The sequence below is a fragment of the Odontesthes bonariensis genome, chromosome 20 (genome assembly GCF_027942865.1).
Source record: "Odontesthes bonariensis isolate fOdoBon6 chromosome 20, fOdoBon6.hap1, whole genome shotgun sequence".
NCBI classification, from domain to species: Eukaryota; Metazoa; Chordata; class Actinopteri; order Atheriniformes; family Atherinopsidae; genus Odontesthes; species Odontesthes bonariensis.
The window spans coordinates 7,618,207-7,641,978 of NC_134525.1; the positions used below are offsets into that span (position 1 = coordinate 7,618,207).

Genomic DNA, 23,772 nt, shown 5'->3' on the forward strand with positions numbered 1-23,772 from the left:
TATTTTTGAGTCATACCCCTGTAAGGTCAGTGGTCTCCAGTTTTTGAGTCGTGTTGGGTCTTTATATTTTCCATTTGAGTCTTGTTTGAGCAACAAAGAGACTACACTTTGTTTTTGTGAATCAGAGAGTGTACCTTTTTCGTAAGAAAAGTTAAAACACTCGAGTAGGTGATTTTTTATCGATTCATAAAAAAGCTGATAAACTTCAATGGGGATACCATCTAGTCCTGGTGTTTTACCCTTTTTAAATGAAAATATGGCCTCTTTAAGTTCATCCTCAGTGATGGGACCTTCACATGATTGTTTTGATTCTTCATCAATTTAACTTGTTTTTGAAAAAAAGTGTCATCACATTCATCTGGATGATCTGGTGTAAATATTCCAGCAAAGTAACTCTCAATTTCTTCCATGATTTCTTCTGTTGTAGTTTTCATAGTATTTTTATTATCTATTAATCGATGGATATTCTTCTTGGAAATATTGTTTCGCTGTATGTTCAAAAATAATTTATTACATTTTTCTCCTTTCTCCATCCATTCAGCTCTATTTTTATAATATGTATTATTTGTATTCTCTTGCATTAATTCTTCATATTCTTGTTGTTTCTGTTCCAGTCTATCCAACACATTTTGTGAAGCATTGGCTTTGTTTACAAGTGCTGTTAAAGTGTCAATCTCTTTTTTAATGTTCTGTTCTTTTAATTTATTTTGTTTTTTCCTAAATGATGCCAGTTTTATTGTGTGTCCTCTAAGAACACATTTAAAGGCATCCCATACAATTTGTGGATCTGCTGATCCTACATTATCTAAGAAAAAGTTCTCAAAACATATTTTAGTTTTGTCTATAAAGACAGGATCTTCCAGGAGTTTCTGATTAAATTTCCAATAGGATCTACCTCTTGGATGGTCTGCCATATCTAAATGCAAAGAAATTAATTGATGATCTGATCTTATTTTATCTTCTATCATAGCTTTTTTAACTTTTGAAACCAAGGAAAAGGAAATAAGAAAGTAGTCAATACGACTTGCTTGATTTTGTCTTCTCCATGTATAATTCCGTAATTTAGGATGTTTTAATCTCCAAATATCCACAATGTCTTTCCCATTCATTATTGATTTAATTTCTCTATGGCTTTGGGGGTGGTACTCTGATCTTATACTTCTTTTACGGTCGATTTCCCCATTTTGAACCACATTGAAATCTCCAACCATAATATAGTAATCACTCTCAAAAGAATCTTCATTCACTTTGTCATGTAAATTTTCAAAGAAAGTTGGATCGTCTGTATTTGGCCCATATATATTAACTAAACAGATATATTTGTCCTCTATAGCCATTCTCAGGATTAACCATCTTCCATGTGGGTGGGAATCATATCCATGTATGTTAATTGTTGAGTGTTTTTCAAATAATACCATCACCCCCCTTTTATTTTTGGAACCATGCGAAAATATTACTGGTCCATCCCATTCTTCTCTCCAAAGCTGTTCATCCGCTGGTTCAGAGTGAGTCTCTTGTAAGCAAATGAAACTATAGTGTTTTCCTCTGAGCCAAGTAAAAATTTGATGACGCTTTTTCTTGTCAGCTAATCCATTTGTATTATAGCTTGCTATTCTATGTTCTCCACTGTGCATTTTCTTGTTTTACTTTCTCATTCTCTACAAGGCAGTTCAACATCATTGTCCATGATATGCCCATCCCCTCCTTCCCCCAATCCCTCCCTCCCCCTTTTAAAAAAGATTTTCCCCGAAAAAAAGAAAAAAAAATGAACATAAAACACATGAGGCAGTCTCCACGCACAAAGCTACCCCTGTTTTAGGTCTAAGTATTTTTCTTTCAGATTGCATGGAAAAAAACCCAAAACAAAATAATTGTAATAATAGGCCTGGCCTAATAGGGAGAAAGAAAATAAAAATAGTTACTAGGCCTATAGGCTAGCTTTTAAAGTCCTTGTCAAACAATAGGCTATTCAAACCAATGTGTTAATACATTTCGTGACAGAACAAAAACACAAGGGGCATTTTATGGCTTCAAAATGTCTTTCAATTGTTCGTTGATCAAAATATAATGTTGTGTTTATCAGTGTTCCCATAATTGTTGTCCATTGAAATTAGAAATTAATTTAGCCTACCGTGTCCTTTCATGGCCTTTCTTCATACTCACAACATGCCGTGATCTCTTATCCTTGAAACGCTGGTCGTTGACATGCGGCAGTTAATCCATGATTGAGCGCACCTTTTTGTGTTTGTAGGCTATTTCTTCATGATAGGGACGGGTTCTCGCAACAACTCTGGATATTGTTGAAACATCAAATAATGGGTCTTCCAACTTAAACTCGCACTCCAAAACGTCTTCTACACATCTCCCGGATTGTTCAAAACATCAAGTAATGGGTCTTCCAACTTAAAATCGCGTTCCAGCATTTCATCCTTCAAACCATTTTTTGTGGTTTCCTCATACTCACAACCAAGTCGTTATCTTTTTATCCCTGAAGAGCTGGTTATTGACATACAGTTTATCCATGACTAAGCGCGTCTTGGCTTTTTCTGCTTTGTATTTCTTCATGATGGGGACAAGTACGCGTCTTCTGTCAACAACCTCACGAGGATATTGTTGAAACATAGAATAATGTGTGTTTTTCAATTTGAAGCCGCGTGCCAGCACTGCGTCCTTGCTTTTGGTTTGAGAGAATCTTACCACCACAGCCCGATCTTTTTTTGGGTCTTGAACTTGGCCTAGTCGGTGTGTCTTCTCAATTGAGGCCTCGGCTACTTGGGCCTCCATCATTTTTAAGTCGTCCTTCATAAAGGCTTTAACTTTTTTTTCTGTTGCGGCGTTATCTTCTTCTTCTTCTTCTTTTAATCCCATAATCACGATGTTATTTTGCATGCTTCGACACTGTATTTCCAACATGTCATTCCTGATCTGTTTGTTCTCTTTTGTTAGCGTCTCCACTTCGGCCTGTAAGGAATCCATTGTTGTTTTCAGGCTGGAATTTTCTCTTTTGAGATCTTCAATTAATTCATTAGTGAAATCCACAGACCTTTTTAGATCAGCAATATCTTTCAGCATTTCATGCAGGAGGTCCAGTTTTTCGAGCTTTTGAAGTTGCGCTTGCATTCCGTCCAGCATTGCACGGTCTGATAGAGTCAGGCCGGCCATTTCGGTTTCACTTGCGCTGGATAGATCTAATTCTGAACGCGTTCTTTTGGGTTCCTGTTTAGACCTATTTGCCATTTCAATGTTCAAAACAGAGGTGTTAATTCTTCTGTCCACTTTCCAAGTAGTTTTAGTTTTTTATCTGTTCATTTAATTCATGGGTAGCGTTAGAGCCATGAGACCGTCACTCAACCACCTCCGCCATTTTGCTCATGACACCTTTTCTTGACCTTTTTGACCAACTTTGTTAATTAGTGTCTCATTGTCACCAAACCTGAGGATTTCCTTTCAGTCCATTTTACTACAAAGCTCCAGCAGTTTACTTGAGTCGGTGAATTCTTGACTAAAAAGCTTTGTGCAAATATTCAACAATCAATAATATGTCAAAAATGAAGAGCAGCACATTCAATTTATATATGTTAAATGTATAAATGACAAAACACAATGATATCCTAATTAACATGATAGAGCCTCTATATAAACCTCTAAATATTTCATGTAGAATCCACCTGTACACCCTGTCTGTGTGTTTTTGAGCAGATTTAGTGGCACATTGACAGTTTAAACAGCCTTTTGTTCAGACTGGAACACCAGCCCAGCTGTAAAGAGGTCCACTTGAAGCACCTGAAAGGCCACTCCACCTATGATGATCATAAACACACCTCATAATCCACAACTGACTACATCAGAAGGCATTTATCTGAAGTGTTTGCCTCGGCCCTCAATGTCCCCAAACCTAAACATCAAACAAACTGAACAGACCTCAAAAGAGCAGTGAAGCCTTTCCCAGGATTAAAATGTCCAAAAATCCACCAACCAAGAACTGGAAGTCTTAGCTGGCTGCAGAAAGTCTTTACCATAATACTCAGGTTGCTAAGGCTTTAGCTTCAGGCACTCTCCCTTAAAACTCTGAAATTGCTTTTTTTTTTTTTAAAAGAAGAAAATAAAAAGAGTGTGCTATCTCTACAATGCTGCCCTTTGGAAAACTAGTCGTACTTTTTGTGCTTAGCTGTACATCGTAAATATTGGAATACTGGGCGGCAGAACTTTCTTTCATCATGACAAGCATCCATACTCACTGACTTTGGCCTTTCTGGACTAAATTCTCACACCAATGCATCTTACTGTATACTTTAATTCATGGTTGTCATAGTTATTTATAGCCTAAACTTTCATTTATTGTACTTTGTGCTCCATTTGCCTTCTGTAAAAAAAATAATAACTTGGCGAATAGATGCAAAAATAAGTTATAATAAACTTGAATAAAGCTTAAAAGTATTATCCATTGGCTGCACAGGCAGGAATCACACTGTCTGAAGATTTTCTGATAAAAGCACATAATGATGCTTAAGTGCAGTACCTATTTAAGCTAATGCAATTGGAAAATACATGAGGAAGCAATTTTGCCTTGGAGAAATAGCCTAATATATAATCATTAAGGACTCTCAGGGTTGTATTCTGCCATCTCTAGGGAATTGACTGATAGATGTAGACAGCCTTGGAAAGGGAAATCGTAAAACTGACCTAAATGAGGTTTTAAAAATGAAATTTGTGCCTCCAACTAGGGAAACCTTTATTGCGAATCCAAGAGAGATCCCTGAATAAATGCAAGTTGGTTGAGCTCTGATAAAAATGACACTAACGAGGACAAAATAATCAGCTAACAGATCTCTCTCCCTCTTCTCCGCTTTCTCTTCTCTTTGTGAGCTGTACCTAATGATTCGCTAAAAATACCCTGAGATCAAGGATGGTGCTGTCAACAGTGCAATGAATGGCAAGATGAAAGCGAGAAGTGCTTTCTAATGGCAGGTCTTGTCTCTTGGTGATTGGTGCTGTATGTATGGATCATTACAACCCTGCTTTCTCCGCAGTACCCTTTTTCTTTTTTTGTGAACGTTAAAATAAACCCTGTTGGGTTGAATGGATAGTTTCTATCGAGGACAAAATGGGCCCAATTACACTCTCAGAATGATACTCATAAACACAGTTTGAGCTTTTGCAGGGAATTCTGAAGAACGGGTTTAAGCTTCCAGATGCGTACAGTACGACCACCGTTTGTGATATTTATCAGCGCTCATTCAAATGTCATTGATTTGTTTACAACCTTTGGACCACAGTTAGTCAGCCCACATGAGAGACATGTCATCTTTCAGCACACATGGGAAACTGCAGCTAAAATCTATTCTGCTTGTCATCTGAGATCAAGAGGAATGGCTTGGTATTCCCGTCATTAAAATAATAAATATGAAGTTTAGGTTTTCAAATTAGAGCCAATCACAGAGGGGAGGGCTTTGCAAATTTAGAATTTGAGAGAGCATTTTAACAGCTGCATGCTCTCTTGCAGCCATCTTAGATGTGGTGATTAGGAGGAGACAGCTTTTCTGGGCACACATCTGCCAGCTGTACCAATCCCCACATCCTGAAGCTGTGATCCTTCTCTTCAAAGCAACACTAAGACATGTGTGACTGGATCAAGTCCAAGTTTAACCTTGATGCTAAATGAAATGTGTTATTTTCTGAGCGTCTTGCTGCAGTGCTGTGAGAGCTTCTGCCGGTGTTGTTTCGCTATTAAAAAAAGAGGAAAGGCGTTTGAAATTGGTGTTGATGAATTGTAACAGCGATGACATCCACACTGTGTCACAAATCAAAGAAAAATGAGGGTTGTGGTTACAGGTAATTGGGTAGCTATTGAAGCATTTGGGATAAATTGTTTGGAGGAATGTCAGACAGCAAGGACACAAACAAATACAAATGTGCAAACAAACATTGATAATTTCACTGAATATTGGAGATGCAGTTGAATCTGTTTTTGTCTCCATTACAAAGATAAAAGCACCATTACATCATGTGTTGCATTGATCTTAGTATAATTACTGAAATCACACATCATTATGTCTAATTAGAGTACCAAAAAAAAACACAGCTGAGTTTGGAATGTGCTTAATTAGCAATATAAAATTCTCCAAAGTGTTTACTTGAGTGTAGTAACAGATGAGGTGTATAGCTTTGCAGCTTTATCAGTGCTGCTGCCATTTCAAACCAATTCCCCCATAAAATAGGACAGAACATGCAAAGATGGAGCCTCAAACTTGATTTCAAAGGTTTCTCATTTAATATTGCTTTATATTTATCAATTCATTCAGAACTTTTGGCATGATGTGTTTAGCACATTAAACACATGAAAATAATTTAGCTATAAATAAAAGGACCTGGTTGCCGTCAGTCGGTTTAAATCACACATTAACTATTTACCTGTGGCTTTCCATGATGTTCCCCAGTGGAGATGCAGCAGAAAGACGTTCACGGGGAGAAATAACTGGAATTTTATTGAACTTTAAAGGGGAATTTCAATTGCTGTAAGCTAGGTTTTTAATGCTTCTGTCTTTGCATTTCGGTTGCAAAATAAGGTGAATATGTACGTTTGTGTTCATTTAGAACTGAGCTCGGTCTATTAAGCACTTTGTCTTGTTTGTCATAGTTTATTCAGTCTTGAGTCACTACGTTGTTGTGAGGAATGTTGTGTAAATTTTAAGCAGTCTGACCAGAGATTGAAACAAGATGGCCCACTAAAGAGTAATTTCTTGCATCTGTGTCGTCTGGTTTTCCCAATGCGGCACACCCCTGAATTTATCAATCTAAATGTGGGAAGAAAACATGGACACATATTGTGATTGATTCTTTCCATCCACAGCCTCTTATGGACATATAGAACTCATTTTACCGAAGCCACAGATATTTTCAACCTTATGATGCCAGCCTTCTATTTTTCAGACCAACAAAAAAGGAGAAAATTAAGTTTGTTTGAAGCCTGTGAGTGTGTTGCCAGGTTCTCACAAGATGTGGCCACACATATACCTCTTGGCAAAATAAATGCCAAATAAAAGCGGCAAATATAACCAAGATACTCATTAGTCATTAACCACCTTATCCCTACTGAAAAAAATATACAATATACAAAAAAATGGACCTTTGACAATGCATACAAAACCTTCCTGGTGTCCACTTGGAGGTCATTTGGTCTTGCAACACAACTTGAAAAGCGTTTTTTATGCATTATTTTAAGCAGCAGCAGCTATTTTACCTTCTAATATATGATGTTTTGTCATTAATTAAAGTACAGAACAGGTTTCACAAGCACAGTTGAAATAATTATTTTGTAAACTGACAGGAATTATTAACCATTTTGATTGTTTTTTTAATCTTTTTTACACTATTTTCAGAATCCTTGCAAGCCAAAGCAAATAATTAACTTCTGAGTTGATATGTTTTTCTGTATTGAGTCGTTTCAGTTGTTTTCTTAGTTTGAATATTTAGTTGGTTTGACCCGGAGACGGTGGTGTAGTATTATGGCGTTTGCTCTAAAATTTCACATTAAATACTGTTTGTGTAGCTGAATAGGCTTAATCGTCTGCAGTCTTTTGTCCTTTTGCCCATTCTGATTTTTAAAGAACCTACTTCAGCGGATAGTGAAGCCTCATTTTTACAAGGAGAATACTCACTGCTTATCCATTTGGCATTTGGGTCATGGACCTTGAAGTCTTTTCGGAAGAGGTCTCCAACTGTCACCTTGCCCTTTAGAGCCAGGTGGTCATCTTCACCTGCAGCAGAAATGATCACAGTTTCAACTAAACATGAATTCACACCCGGCTAATATTATACACCCGTTTACATAATGTGTCTAAAATTGGATTTCGCTACATAGCTTAATCAAATTATTGCTCCCACCAGACACAGCCCGATCCGAGTTAAAAGCAATCAGAAAACACAGTTTAAATGGCAGTGTCTTATCTGGTGTAAGGTCTTGATCAGGTTAAACTTAACATTAACACAATTAACAGGAATAACTCAGCTGAATGTTACTGTGTCCTCTTTCAAACTAACAAAGCCAACAGCAGATTGGTGGCAGTGGACATGTCGAACCCAGGTGAGGTGAAAACATTCACTACTATTGTTACTGTAGGTGTAATAAAAACCTGGAGTGACAGACCTAAAAGAATACTTCATCACACAACACTAAACACTGAAAACTAAACATAGAAAAGCAATATTTTTCTCCGAATCCTTCCACAGTCGGTGTGTTTTACATGAGCATGAAGTGTTGGGTAAAGTGACATGTTGAGAAAACTGACTCTGAGAGTCATAAGTCACTTGATGGACTTTCCAATTTCACACAAATGACAAATGTTGCACACGCATCATGACTTTCTGTCACAGAGGAACATTAATGTGACCTATGTCTGAAGCTGTATTCACATTTGATATTATTGTGATCCATTAGCTTTCTGATTGGATCACCCATCACAGCATGTATGCACTCAGGATGCATTCTGGAGCAACCCATGCAACGGACGGCCGCCGCATCAACGGAAGTACGTTTTTTTTTAGGGCTAACAAAATCACCAAACCAAATATGTGTAACCCAGAGTTATAAAAGGGAACACTTGAAACATTAGCCACAGATTACTTCAAATAATGCATCAACAATCTGTGAGATTATACTGAAGAAACTCTTTTTTGGGTAAAAGTTGGGCTGACCTGGATGGTTGAGACCCTTGTTAATGAAAAAAAAGACCCTTTCTGACAGGAAACACCCGTCTGTGGATTATCAGGAGACTTTAGAGGTGAGTTTCCTCAACAGCGCCATTTCTTTTATGGCTATTTGGTTCTCTTATACTGTAACATAACTGAGCTTATCGAAATGTTCGTAAATCATTCTGCAATAAGGGCAACTCAGGTGAAAATAAAGAATGTTCATGTTTAATGATATAGTCCAGTTACTGAATGTCTTAGTGATTTTACAGAAACACTAGTGGTAGCTCAGAAGGCATGTTGTAAAAACATGACCTTCAAACTGTCTGCTTTTGATCAGATCATCCAGGACGCATGTTAATACCAAACGTGAACAAGGCCTAAATGACTGGACTGCGTCACTTAAACAAATCTGTGAAGTCAGCGCCGTCAAGCGTCTGAAAAAGACTTCAGTCATCTCTGTATACCTGGATGGGAAGATTTAAGTTCCTGACAGACATTCATTCCCTGCAAACATGATGGTATCGCATTAAGAATGATCCACAATGTCAACCACGCGAGTGTCTGCAAATGATGGATCAACACATCGTCTACCTGCGAGAACAAGCGTCTTAAAACAAAACCACAGCAACATTAAACACAAAGAAAGTCACAGAAGAATAAAACAAATGGCTAGCAGCTTCTGTTTGATGCTTTCATGACATCATTTTAAATTCATTTCACCACTTTGTAAGGCCAAGCTGCTTGAATCATTCATGATGAAGCATGCAAAAAGGAGAAAGACTGTGTGAGAGAATGCAGGATAAAGGAATGGATTTCTTCACATGTCGTCCGCTTAAGTTTTGATAAAACTAAATTCGACACATGTTCATGACATTTATGAAAAAATGATTCAAACAAACCATCCTGTCGTGAGACTCTGCTTGGAGAAACATGAATTATGTTTGTATGATGTGGTAGATGAGGCAGACAGCCATCCTATTAAGATTTTCAGGGGAAAGAAAGAAAGATCAAACCAAAAAAAAAACTAAAGTGAATTCTAACAGGAAAATGACAGAGATATGAATGATTTTCTTTTTACATCGACAACAGAAGCCGAGGGAATAAATAATATCCTTTTTTTATAACTCACCCAGCATCTTAACAACATTTGCCTGCCGGCTGTTCACCTTTCAAAGAATGACAACCTTCTGGAGACACACAAGAGTCTAATAAAGCCGAGCATCATTTCAACTCCCTCAGGCCTGTGATAAAACTAGTGTGGCTTCTGATCGTCAGACCAGACACGAATATTTACAGCAGATGCTTCCTGCAATTCATTCCAGCTTAATTTCATCCATCAATGCTCATCATATCATCTCCTGCTCCATAAAACCAGTCGTTTATTTCACCTCCATAAAGTGGGAGGATTAAAAGCAATATTATGTCGCATCTCTTTGTTTCTAGTCAGTGTTTTCTCTACCTGAAGTGTCATTTTGGTGAGTTTCTGTCAAATGGGGCAGAGAAAACGGTTTCTGTCGAGACGTTCTTTTTTTAAAAATGATGTTAAATTCTGCTTTATTTACACTGAGGACGATGAAGATCGAACAACGTCATGGAAAGAACATTAATAAAAATGAAAAAAAAAGACAAGAAAAAAAAAAAGGTTTTTAAAGACATAAGGACATCTAATCAAAAAAACAAAAAAAACTAAAGAAATTCAAATAAACATGAAATGACTTCAAAATGAGGACATTAAAGCAATAATTCTTAGGTGTTTTTTAATAAACAAAAATAATAAATACTCATCTGAAGAGCCATTACAACCTTTTGGTTCCTGGCAAACTTTATCGTTATATATCAGCAAAACAAATGTTCTCGCAAAAACAACCCCACAGATCATTTAAAGGGACATTATGTAATTTCTTCCCCCAACTAGTGGTGCAATTTTATTTTGCAAAGTTGAATGAATTTGCTCTCTAGCGCCTCACGTTTTCAAATGTGCGCTGCAACTTCTTGAACTACGGCAAGCGGAATGTGTCAAGATTCAAGAAGCAATAGCTTCAGACTCAAGGTCCATACAAACAAAAATAAATCAAGACACACAGTACAAAGGATTACATAACACACATACAACAACACTATAAATACAGATGACAGATAACATGTCAGATAACATAACATCTCCTTTGGTGTGCAAGCAATGCAATTAGTCATATTCCGGGAATTACCGGAAGTGACGTCGACGCAGCGTTAGCATTAGCAGCGTTAGCAATAGGAGCATTAGCAGCGGTAAATAAACTCCCGGTAAACTTACAAACTTTCTAATGCCTCGTTTTGTGAGTTAAGAGCTTATGTGTACTACGGCAGAAGTTTGGTAACAATCAATGCATTATTAGTGGGATCATTTACGAGATAAAATCTATTTAGCTTTTTTTTTTTTTTTTTTTAAACTTTATTAGTAAATCAACAAAATAACAGTTTACAAATTTGAGCATAACGCCAAAAAGAAGATATCCAAGGGGAGCATAGGAATAATAATAAAAAGAAGAAGATGATGCACTTACAAAAAGAAAGCTAATGAACACAAAGACATATGTGCCAAGGAATAAAATCTATTTAGCATTAGCGGCTGTAATAAGTCATTTGGCGGAAATGATGTCACAATGACGTCATTTCCGCTTGTAGGCCTGGTGGGGAAATCGCGATTCCAAGTGCTTTATGTCCCTCTCGGCACTTCGTCGTATTTCATAGAGCGGAAGGACATGGCAGCCTCCATAGAGCTTACCTGCTCTATGTAGATACAGACAAGTTATTTTTCACTCAGGAGGATAAGTGAGATTTTTGACAGAGATCATTTTACACCAATGAGGACTAACTTATGAATGAATATGTTGATTTGAGCTAATAAATGACTTAATTTATTACATAGTGTCCCTTTAATTAAGCATGAAATTATGCCATCAAAGGAAAATGCCATGTCTAGTATCACCAAAATGGTGGAAAAAAAAATACCCTGACTATTCTGCAGCCAGTGATGTTATGGCCTTAACCCAACCCAGTGCGGTTGTTATTAACATAATCCAAAAAAAAATACAAAACAGTCGTCGTCTGGGTGTCTAAGTCGCCTTCCTCATCACCTCCTCGATCCAAAGAAACCCTCAAAGTTCCCTCTTTCTGTCTTTCGAGGTGATAGTTTATGGGATGACCCCGTGGACCCAAAGTATTTGGTCATTTTGATTGAAGATGCTCAGCTGGAGTGCATACTGAGCATTAAAGCCAGGCTTCACGTATTTTTACCTTTTAAAGTGGTCTTGAACACCAGTTCTCTTGGCTTTCTGAAGGCCTCTCAGAGTTTTCAACATTAGATGCTTTTTCACTTCGTATCAGTCCAGTCTAAATGACCATTTTCAGAAGAGTGTGCTTTTTAGTTTTTTTCAAACCACTAACCATTCATAAGAAACTAACTCAAGATTTGAAAGAGAGTCAAGTCCACACACATCAGATAACTTAACAAAGCACCTCATTTTCCTGGCAGTATTTGGAAGAATCTTGCACAAAACCCTTGCACAGCATCAGAGACGAGCAGATTTTTAACTTTCCGTACCGAAAACCTATAGTTACCAATGAAAGGGCTGTATCTCTGACTTTCCTGCCAGCGGAATGTAAGACTCTCGGCTTTGACGGCGTTCCTCCTTTTTTCCTACTTTCAATGCAGCTGATGGATTCACTTCACAAAGAGCAGTATCGACAGCTGGCTTATTCAAGCTGCAGAAACTTGAACTGTAAAATATCACTGCCTGGGGATTTATCTGAAATACATTTCAAATGTTCAACATGTTGTGTTAAAGTGCCTCTGACATCAGACATTTGGAGCATCGTATTCACAGAGTAAAGAGCTTCGTGAATGAAAACCAGAGATGTTTGGCAGAAAAATCTAAGTCGGGTTCTGAGCAGCCTGTAAGAATATACATTTTTATAATCTAATCAATATCCAACAAGATAAGAAGCACGGTTTTAGTCTTGCAGGGACTGTGAGATAGGGGTTTAATAATTGAATAAAAGAAAATATGCTTCATTGTGATGGATCAACGGCTGCACCTGAAAATAGGCTGACTGAACACCACAATGAGATTAGATGAGGATAAACACTAAAGGAGTTTGAAAAGATGGATTAAATGACCCGCAAAGCTCTGGTTTCATCCAAAGCAGCATCAGCGGCTCCGTAGTATCTTTGATTTGAAGGCATGCCTTCACCTCTAAATGAGCTGCCATTTATAGGTTTTTATAGGAAAATAGGAACTCTTCAATCCATTTCCTTTAAACACGAGACAGGAGAAAGGACCCACCATCCTTTATGAGTAATGGTGGTCTGTAATATTTCTCTGTGGGAAAAGCAAATGTAGCTCTACATTCATCTAATGCAAGTCAGTACCAGATTAAGAGCATTTAAGAAAATATATTTGGCAAACAGATAAAGAAATGTACTGCTTTGTTCGTTTTTGGCAAAATCCAGCAAATAAACAAAATTGAGTTTCCATTCTTTGGGGGGTTTGTTTTAAAAAGCAAAACTAACTTCCTTCTCGTTAGATGTGCATGGCGTTTTGATGCTAACAGATGAACAAACACCAACTGATCCTTGGGTTCCTGACATCATCACAGGGGACAAAGACACCTTTGAAGGCATCTGCTTACTGCATCAGCTGAGTATTAATTATCTTAAGAGTCAGACTGTTTATAGGCTGCAGGGAAACTTAAAGCTCGTGTGCTGCAGCCTCGCATCAGATGGTGAGGGTTAGAAGGGATAACTGATGAATTTATGAGAGGAAGCCTGATGAAAACATAGTTAAAGATGTGAGAGTTTACATATAGATTTATATTTTCAGATATCGTTCAATCCTTTAAAGGAAAATCTTGTTTCTCTGGTTAGGTACATTTCAACTTCACAGAGGAGTGGGATAACAACAGAAACTTAAAAAAAAGAGACCCCTGCTCAAAACAATGCAACAGCAGAGGGTTGTGTTTTCATATCATGTAAAAAAGTGCTCTGATGGTTCAACTTAATGGTCTTTCAGTCTACAACTTAACAGTTTGGGTAACATGGAAATCTAAGGTTTATATTTAAATAAATGCCACTGAAGTTACCATTTAGTTCCACATGGGGTAACACAGTGGTGACCGAGCCTTTGGTCCACTGATGAAACCATTCTAACGAAGAGAACATTTCACACTAAGAAGTAATAGCGTAGTTTATGCTGGAAAAGAAAATCTTTCCTTTCCTTAGTCTAAATATGGTCGTTGATTAAATTCAGTGAATAACTGGAACTCTAAGAAAACTCTTGTGAAGCATTGGATCATCATCATCAAAAACACTCGAGCGAAAGCAACAGAGTTCTGGCAGCCAGAATCTAAAGTGTTTTCACCAACATTCCTACTCAATCTGAAGGGATTTAGGTTGAAGCTTTTCCATTGAAAAAAAAAAAAAAGAAGAAGAAAAAAAAAACAAGCAGCATCCAGCATTTCAAGTGTTATGTTGAGGTTTTAGGACTGAAAACAGAAAAAAAAATACAAATACAAGAAAACTCATAATAATCCAGAAAAAGGGTATTATTTTAAGAGGTACAATACTGGGAAAAGTCTTGAGCAACCCCCCCGTTTCTTACCAGACTTCCTTGTAATCTTTTAAAGTGGTTTTGAGCAAAAGTTCTCCAGGATCTCTACATGTTTTTCTGTATACATGGGCCCGTTTTTGCTCATAGCTTCTTGTACCTGACCTTTATATAAGAATGGGTTAAACGCATTCTTAAACATTTCCTTAGTTGCATCTGTGAAAAATGCCAAAAACTATACAGTTTCATGGACATATTTTTTCCACCAACAAGGCGATTCCCATTGAACATTTATCTAAAAACTTGGTATATCTCAGCATGGTGTGCAGTGTGTCCTTTAAAATTTGAGGAAGCTGGACAAATTGAGGACAAAAGAAGAAGTGTCAGGCCTAAGAAACTGTCTACAGTTTCTGAAAGCGGAGGCTCAAATTACTGTACATTTTTACAGCATCTGTTTTAATGTCTGCCACAACAGTTTCCTCAACCCAACCAAGTGGGTTTTAATGCCTAAACCTAATAGATGGTATTTAAAGGTGGGGTAGGGGATCTTTTTCTGGAACATTTTTTTACATATTGCTTGAAATACTCTTCACACCCCCATTGCAACCAATTAATTAAAAGTTTTTACACAAATATGAAAAGTTTTAGTGGCCTCTAGAACGTACAATCTAGGAAAAACACTATCCAATCATACTGAACGGACCGTTAACAATGATTGGATACTGATGCCGTCTATCAAACTGCAATCTGCTCCTCCCTCCCCCTCCTTCCCCCTGTGCGCGTACCCTGCTCCGTGAACGAATTACGCGTCCAGAAGCTTGGCAGGAAGCTAAACTAGAGCCAGCTTGGCTAGCACCTAGCATTATTAAACGTATAGTTAGCATATACTAAATACTAAATACGGCAACGATCGATGCTTGCTGTCAGAACAGCGCTCGTGCACCTTCGTGCTCGTTCATGTACTCTAGAGGCGTGCCTTCGGTGGGAAAGTGAAGAAAAGGGTTGGGACTTTTTACCTGTGTATTTTCAAAATGCAGCTTCTTACTTAGGCCTTTAAATTCCCATAGGAACATAGGCCATTGACGAAACTCCTCCATCCTCTCCTGTCTTGGGCCCTCCGCTCCAGTTGTTGCCATGATAGCCCTTCTTCCCTCATTTCTTGCTCGACAGTTGTTCTCCAGGAGGTTCTTGGTCTGCCTCTTTTTCTTTTTCCCTGTGGGTTCCATGTCAGAGCTTGGTTGGTTATTGCTTCTTTTCGTCTTAGTGTATGACCTATCCACTTCCACTTCCTCCTCCTTATTTGAATTTCTATTGGGTCTTGTTTGATGAGTTCCCACAGGTTGGCTTTAGTGATGGTGTTGGGCCAGAAGATTCCCAGGAGGCGTCTGAGGCATCTGTTGATGAATGTCTGCAGTTTGTTGATTATGGTGGTGGTGATTCTCCAGGTTTCTGAGCCATACAGTAAAGTGGTCTTCACATTTGAGTTGAAGATCTGCAGTTTGGTTTTCAGTGAGATATTTTTTGCCTTCCAGATATTGGATAACATGTTGTAGGTTGCCCTTGCCTTTCCTATCCTGGCTTGGACATCCTCCTCTGTGCCACCTTCCACTGAAATTATGCTGCCAAGGTATGTGAAGGTGTTCACATCCTCTAGTGCCTGATGGTTCATGGTTATGGGCATGGTGTTCTTGTTGTTGATGCGCATGATTTTGGTCTTTAATGAGTTTATTTTTAGTCCAAGCAGTGCAGTAGTTGCCTCTAGTTTTTCTGATTTTTCTTGCATGTGTTGGTGAGTGTGAGACAGTAGGGCCAGGTCATCTGCAAAGTCCAGATCTTCGAGTTGTTTAGTCAGGCCCCACTGTATACCGGTGCGGCTATTGTGAGTGGTTTCCTTCATCATCCAGTCAATGCAGAGCAGGAAAAGAAAGGACTCTAAATCCAGGATCTCCTACCCTACCTTTAACACTTAAATCAAGTAATTGTAAAACCAAAATGTATCCAAAGACAAAATAAAGTAACTTTAAAAAACAGTGGGTCGATGGGAGACAAACTTGGATCTCTTGAATGACAGTTATGTCTGCAAATCCACCACTGACTTCCAAATGTGCACTTTGTTTCCTATTAAAATTCATAATCGCTCCTTTTTAGACAGTTTCATGAAATGCTGAGAGACTAAAGCCTATTTATAGATGCAGTTATTTCTTTATCCATGTGCATGAAAAAAAAAAAAAAACGTTCAATAAATAAGCTACTGTCAGACTTTTTGAACATAAAGTATTTTTACTATTATCACAATCATCACCATGATAAAAAAAAAAAAAAACAGGATACGAGTGTGCAAATAAACTTGCTAATTAGTGTACAAAATGTTGCCAATTCCTCTTGCCAGAGAGCTGTGACGTGACAGTTGGTTTCATGCAATAATCTCAGTGAGTGCTCACTTTCAGCTTCACCAAATAAAAGTAGAATGTTAACCTCCCACTGCTTCAGCAAGCTGCCACTTTGTCAGTCAGCCTGACATCCCTCAGTCTAAGAAATACCCAGATGCCAATAGTGAACGTCTGGCGTAGATGTATTGAAGAACAGAGCAACCTCTCAGTAATATGGAGCTTTCTGTTACAGCAGATCCAGGTTGTCAAGGGAGGAGAAGGAGTTCAAAACTCTGAGCGTGTGTGCTTATGTGTGTGTATAAGTGTGTGGGATAGAACAAAGTGGTTGTCAGGTGCAGTTAGAAGCTGGCTGGCCTATCTGGATAGGGAACATCCATCAAACAAGCATCCTAACTGCGTCGAAACAACTCCTCTGACGAGCAGCACCGCCACAGTTTACTGCTCAGAGCGGGCTGCCTTTGTTCCTAAAATGTTTCTCCTTTAAGAGCAAGAATAAGATATTCTGAATGACTAATGGGTTTTGCATTTTAATAGAGAAGTCCTCCCTAAAGTACTTAGAGTGTAACAAGTTGCAGGTGATGTACCTTATACCCTTGGGCCCATTTGCACTGCAAGAAATGTAGTTTTGTCTGTAATTAAATTCTTGAAGTCTTATTCTTAAAAACAATGGAAATAGCCTGATATAAAATACTGTTTTGGTTTAAAATCAAGCCTATTTTTTATTTATTTTTTTAAACCTGCTTCAATAATATGCTTTCACATTCTTCCTTTTAAAACCAAATGAAAGTGTTTCACCACTAGAAATGTGACATTTTCAGGATTAAATGTCACAACTGCCTCACTAGATGTGTTTTTCGCCTTGTAAATCCTTCTTATTTAGAGGGATATGCGGTCCAAAAATCTTTTGGCCGATTTGTAGCAGCTACAGCAGAGGTTCTGGTGGTACCAACTTCTTCAATTGTAGCAAGCATTAAGTTGTGATATCAGAATGTCAAGGCCTTCTATGACTTTCTATAGGTCTATAGGGATGCATTCATCTAAAATGAGGCAGAGATCATTTCTCCACAGGCAGGAGTCTGAATAGGCTACGGTGCCTTATAGAAAGAAGCACTACTGCAACTTTGGAGATCATCGCAAGCAATTTATGAAATTCAATAGCCCCTTTCTGCTGCACCACAATGTGAATACCCATGAAGGGAACGACAGCATAATCGTTTTTTCTACATAGAGAAAAAAAGTGCACGCTCTACCTTTCGAAAAGGATCCAGTGAATGGTCAGAATCCACTGACACGGATAAATTAAATTTGTAGAATTTACAGTCGAGATATAGTTTCAGCAAAAGATGCTGCAAAAGAGAAAGTGCTCCATATGTGGGTGATCGTGCCAAAATGGAAGTTCTTACCCTTCTTGCTTTGTCATCAGGTCAAACATCGTCTTGTCCAATTCAAGGGTTTGAAACAACAGAATTTGTTGCATATTCCTGAGATTTGGCTTTCTGTACATCACCTCTTTAAAAATCCCTTCTCCTACTGGAGACAACAACCTCAAAGCTAAAACCTGCTGGGTGAAAAATACAGTGTGTGAATATTTGATGAAGACTTGGATTATGCAGTATGTCAGACCTGCTTAGCTCTTACAGGTTAACAGCTGTAAATATCTGCAAAGAATATATATACAAGGATTTCTGTCAAATGGCCTGATTACACCCAACAAACTGGTCATTTCGCAAGTGCAATTCAGTATAAGCACAGTTCTTAAACTGTTTGCCCCTTGAGGTGCGCTGGACTTGCACTACACAACAGGAAGTACATCATTCACAAACAAAACTACATGATTTCAGCTGATCTCTTTTCTTTTAAGCAGAATTTGATGTCATTGTTACATCTGCAATAATTGTATCCAAGGGCGAGGCTAGGGTATTTTTAGTGGTGCCAAGGCACCACCGTGAGATAGCTCGGCACCCCCTGGCTCAGCACATTTTTAAAATATTATATTATGAAAAAACACAGGATGCATTATTTTAGTGACCATTTTATTTATTTTCTAGCATTTGTTTTTGTTTTAACTCTTTACTCCCTAAATAAATGTTGAGTTATCTTCAATATTTGTCTCAGGCTCTCTGTTATCCCTGTCAAGCCACAGTCTTTTGAAATGAAGAGGTCAAAATTGAATGTTGTAGGGGAAAACACTACTCAAAGCAAAACTAATACGGCTCCAAAATTTATAAATGTACTAGTTCGCCTCAATTAGTGAGAAATAATGTGCCTCTGTGAGCACTGGGGGCTGGGCACCCCTAAAGACCAGATCCTAAAATCGCCCCTGATTGTATCATCTCTGGTTTTGGGGGATCGTACAGATGCCTCTACATATATTTTTATTATTTTACATATACTTACTTACTTAGGCCCATTACTCATGCCTGAGCATAGGCCACCGATGATTGTCCTCCACTGCACTCGTCTCTGGGCCTTCTTCCTTAGGTCTTGCCAGCTGTTGCCTATGCTCCTCATCTCCTCCTCCGTGTCTCTTCTCCAGCTGTTTTTTGGCCTTCCTCTCCTTCGTTTACCCTGTGGATTCCAGGTTAGTGCCTGGTTTGTGATGCTGGATGGTGTCTTCCTAAGGGTGTGCCCTATCCAAGACCATTTCCTCTTGAGGATCTGGCTTCCCACCGGGTTTTGTCCAGCTCCAGGTTGCTGATCTTGTCTGACCACTTAATCTTAAAGATCCTTCTCAGACAATTGTTTATAAATGTTTGTATCCTGTGTTGTGTTGCTTTTGTGGTTCTCCATGTCTCGGATACGTAGAGCAATACTGACTTGACATTGGAGTTGAAGATCCGGAGTTTGGTGGCTATGCGAATCACTCTGGAGGCCCAGACGTTCCTAAGCATGATGAAGGCTGCTCTTGCTTTCCCTATCCTGGCTGGTACATCCCTATCCGTGCCCCCCTGCCGGTCAACCACACTTCCCAAGTACACAAAGGACTCTGTCTCCTTCACCTCTTCCCCTCCAATTGTGACTGGTGTGCTGTTTGTAATGTTAATCTTCATGAGTTCAGTCTTCTTTTTGCTGATCTTGAGTCCTGTACTGATTGATTTTCTGTCCAGATGAGCTGTTTTATCTTGCATTTGTTTGTGGTTGTGTGAGAGGAGTGCCAGGTCGTCGGCAAAATCTAAATCCTCCAGCTGTGTCCAAAGTGTCCACTGGATCCCATTTCTCCCTCCTCTAGTAGTAGTCCTCATAATCCAGTCAATAACCAGTATGAAAAGAAATGGCGACAGTAAACATCCCTGACGTACTCCTGTCTTCACATTAAAGCTCTCTGTTAGCTGTCCTGCATGGGCTACTCTGCATTTCATGTCCTTATATGTGTTCCGGATTAGAGATACAAACTTCTCTGGTATCCCGTAGTGCCGCAGCAACTTCCACAAGGTGTCTATCTATGCTATCAAAGGCCTTCTCGTAGTCTATGAAATTGATGTAGAGAGGAGAGTTCAATTCCAGTGACTGTTCTAATATGATGCGTAGGGTGGCAATCTGGTCAGCACAGGACCTGTTCTTCCGGAAACCTGCCTGTTCATCTCGCAGCTTGACATCCACTACAGCCCTCATTCTCTCCAGGACAATTCTGTTGAATTATATATATATATATATATATATATATATATATATATATATATATAATTTTTTATTGCACCAAACAGACCAGGCCAAATTCCTCGTGATGTGAAAATTACTTGGCAATAAAATCTTTTCCGATTCTGATTCTTTCGAGCCGGAACGCAATCTTCTTCCACCTCTTCTGGTTTGTCAAACACGCCATTAGTGCAAAAGGCCTTAAAAACGAGAAGCACTTCTGGGCTGAAACAACACAGCCAGCCAGGTAATATAATAAGTTTTGGATAGAGATGCAGTGACTGCAATTTCCTCAGCAGATTCTGATTTCCAAGAAATATCCAATCTGACAACTACTTTTCTTTTTTCAAGTACTACAATTAGCCGATATCAAATCATTTTTGTAAGTTTAGTTTTAATGAAAAATGTAACAGTTAAAAGACATTGATTTTTAATTAACTGCTGTATTAGTTCTTTTGGAAATGAAATTTATGTACCTGATAATTTATACAGAGTAATGAAATGAGGTACGTTTAGGTTGTTATCAACAAAGAAGAAAAAGTGTGTTCACTTAAATATTAATCGATTTGCTGTAACTGCATGACTGATGTATTTGCTGGCAAAAAAAAGCACTGCAGCACTGAAAATATAGGACTATCTGCGTGGAAATTGGCCAGTCACCAGACAAAGAACTCTTTGTCCAAACAAGCATGAATAAGTAGCTGCAGTAAATTAGCATCATACCAAGAAGGTTTAGTTTATTGGTCAAGTGCAACAAAGTGTAACAGACAGCCTGGCATTAAAGCAAGCAAAACATTTGTTATTTAGTGACCTTTAGAGAGGACATGTGAGATAACTAGCTCCTGGCAGTGGTTGCTTGCAGGCAGTTTACTGAATCTTTTTTCCCCCCTTTGCTAAATGTTTAATACGAGCAAATAAATACATTTTCAAAAGCACCAATTTGTTTGGTTTTGAGATATTGTATTGTTTTTCCTCTAAAGATAAATTCAAAAGACAGCATTTTGATGTCTGAATTTGTGAGTGTCTTAAAGCACATTTAATATACTTTATACTCCAAGGAGGAAGGCAACTCTTTTGTCCAACTCTCAGTATATACACTGTTATGTGCAAATTTTGTAAATTGTGGGTTTTATGTCATCTTATCCCATAATAAAGAACTATTATGCAGTGAGATTTGAAATGAAGATTGACAGGACTTTAAAATGAAGCCAATGTGTAAGTGACTTAAACATAGGTCTGCCTAATGGACAGCATGGGGTACAGTTAAAGAATGAAGTCTCAGAAATGTCTCAACTTTTAATTTGATTTGTGAGCAATCCCCAGTGAAAATATTCTTAATGGATTTTTAGTTTTAGATATTAATTTAGTGTTTTATCCAAAGCCAAACGTGTTGACCTTTAGAAGAAGGTGGACTCCGCCCTCTCTGTTGTGCTCAAGCACTGGCTCCAAAGCACCTGTCATGCATGCAGAGGCTATAGCAGTGTGCTTAATTAAAGCTTTCGCATCTGTCTACGCAAACTAACCGGGACTCTACAGACACACTACAAATGTATTTTTTTTTTTTTTTGCATGGGAGCGTGGTAGTCTGTGTGCTCTGTCTCCACGAGCGAATATGGAAATCAAGAATTGATAACCAACTCAAGTTAGAGACTCTCTAAGTCTTAACTTATTCCCCCTCAGGCACAGTAGACTCGTGAATACTGCATAAAAACCCCAGGAAGAAGCCATAAAAACCTCTTTAATCTTTTACAAACAGATTGTGTGTCCTACTTATTACTGATGGGGCATAGTGACAGTTTCAGCCAATTTAACAAAAAAACATTTTTGTTTAGGTTACCATAATCTGCTTTAATAAAGCATGATGACATTGTTGTTAAAGTACAAAAGACAGTAAAGTAAGAAATACATCAGTGTGGCGCCGTCTTGGACCTGACATGCTGTTGCTTAAAAGGAAAAACAATGTATTTTCCATGACTGTCAGTTAGACTGGATGCTCCTATGTAGCTTATCATTTTGAAAAAAGCAAGACTGTGACAGCCAAGACTCTGAAATCCTGGCTTGACAAACGGATGGATGTCGCCCATCACAAGATACAAACCAGTTTGTGGCATAAGTGCACAGAATTCATCAGATATCAAGTCCCCAGTCAGGGCCTGTAAAGCTGGAAACAAGAGCAGTCAATCATTGTCTGACTGACAAGTGCATCTCTACAGCCAAAACTCGCAAGACTGGCTATTCATTTTTTTTTTTTCCAGCAATTTAGTGTTTAGTTTACTCTGAAGCCTCCACGGCCCAACTCAGACATTTATTTCAAATCTGTGGGAACAAAAATAAAGAATATTCAACTTTAGGAATTCTATTAAACTCCCAAATAGGATAACCCTGAGAGAGAGTACAATAAACTTTGTTAGCACAAACCAACCATCTGTCCTTGAGGAATAATTAATGGAGCTGCAAAATTCTGAGGCTCCACTCAGCTGCTACATCCCCCTAATTAAATTACAAAAATTTTCAGAATTGAATTGGATGAGGCCAGAACAAATATTATCCGTAAGCCTCTAAAATGCCCGATATATTCCAGTTTAATGGGCAGAGTGTGAGAGGCCCCACAGCTTACAGGACACAGCTTGTGTGAGGATTTGGAGTGGAACAGTATTTCTGCCGAAGCAGACAGAGGCTGCACAGAGAGGGGACAGATTTAGGAGAGGTACAAGCTGGAAACACCACTCCACTTCCAGCCTCGACTCCCGCTGTCTCGCCTTGTTTCAGCTCATAACAAACGTTCCAGGGAGGGAACAGGTCAGTGCCAGGAGGTGACGAGGACTTTTAGGGCTCGCTGCTCTGTCACCTGGCATTGCACTGTGGTCTACTCGGGTGATAGTTCTTCTCCGACACCTGTCCACATCTCCAATGTAGAAAAAGACTAAATTGAATTTCTTTTATAGTCACTGAACCCTGCTTTGGCACCACACCCTACACACTCCAAAAAAGCATTACCTGCAATTTTTCTGACAGAAAATTGTAAGCGAGGACAAAGTGATTATTGTCTTTTTTCAAACAAATTATAGTGCATGCACACTGACAGCTACATTGACTGATTTGACTCTGGCAGTGCATAAAACCATATCAAGGAGCTTTATGAGCCTGGATGCAAACAGATGGTCTATTGATTAAACTTTAATCTAAATCTACAAACAGAACATCCTGAAGGTCAGTGCAAAATGAAATTTGGATGCCTTAAAATGACAAAAGGAAACACAGACAACCAAAATATGTGCGTGCACAAAAAAAAATGATGACGTGAAGGAGGCATACAGGGGACTCGTTTATGAAGAAAGAAATGTCGCAAGCCAAATTAAATTACGTTTATGGACCTTCAGTAAATGTGACTGTTAAAGTAGGAGTGCCTGGGTGGATTCTGAGTGCGATGCTACTGTGGGTGACACTGTAAACCCTGCACTGGAGCCTGG

At 38.5% G+C, this 23,772-nt stretch overlaps 1 protein-coding gene across 5 annotated transcripts in view; it reads right to left on the reverse strand.

Moving 5' to 3' along the window:
• Positions 1-23,772, reverse strand: part of dpp6a (dipeptidyl-peptidase 6a) — a 247,212-nt gene that overhangs the window by 57,808 nt on the left and 165,632 nt on the right. For all 5 annotated transcript variants that reach the window (XM_075452814.1, XM_075452815.1, XM_075452811.1 and 2 more), the window contains exon 3: positions 7,659-7,757. In XM_075452814.1, the coding sequence (XP_075308929.1) occupies positions 7,659-7,757 (99 nt within the window). The remainder of the gene's footprint in view (positions 1-7,658; positions 7,758-23,772) is intronic.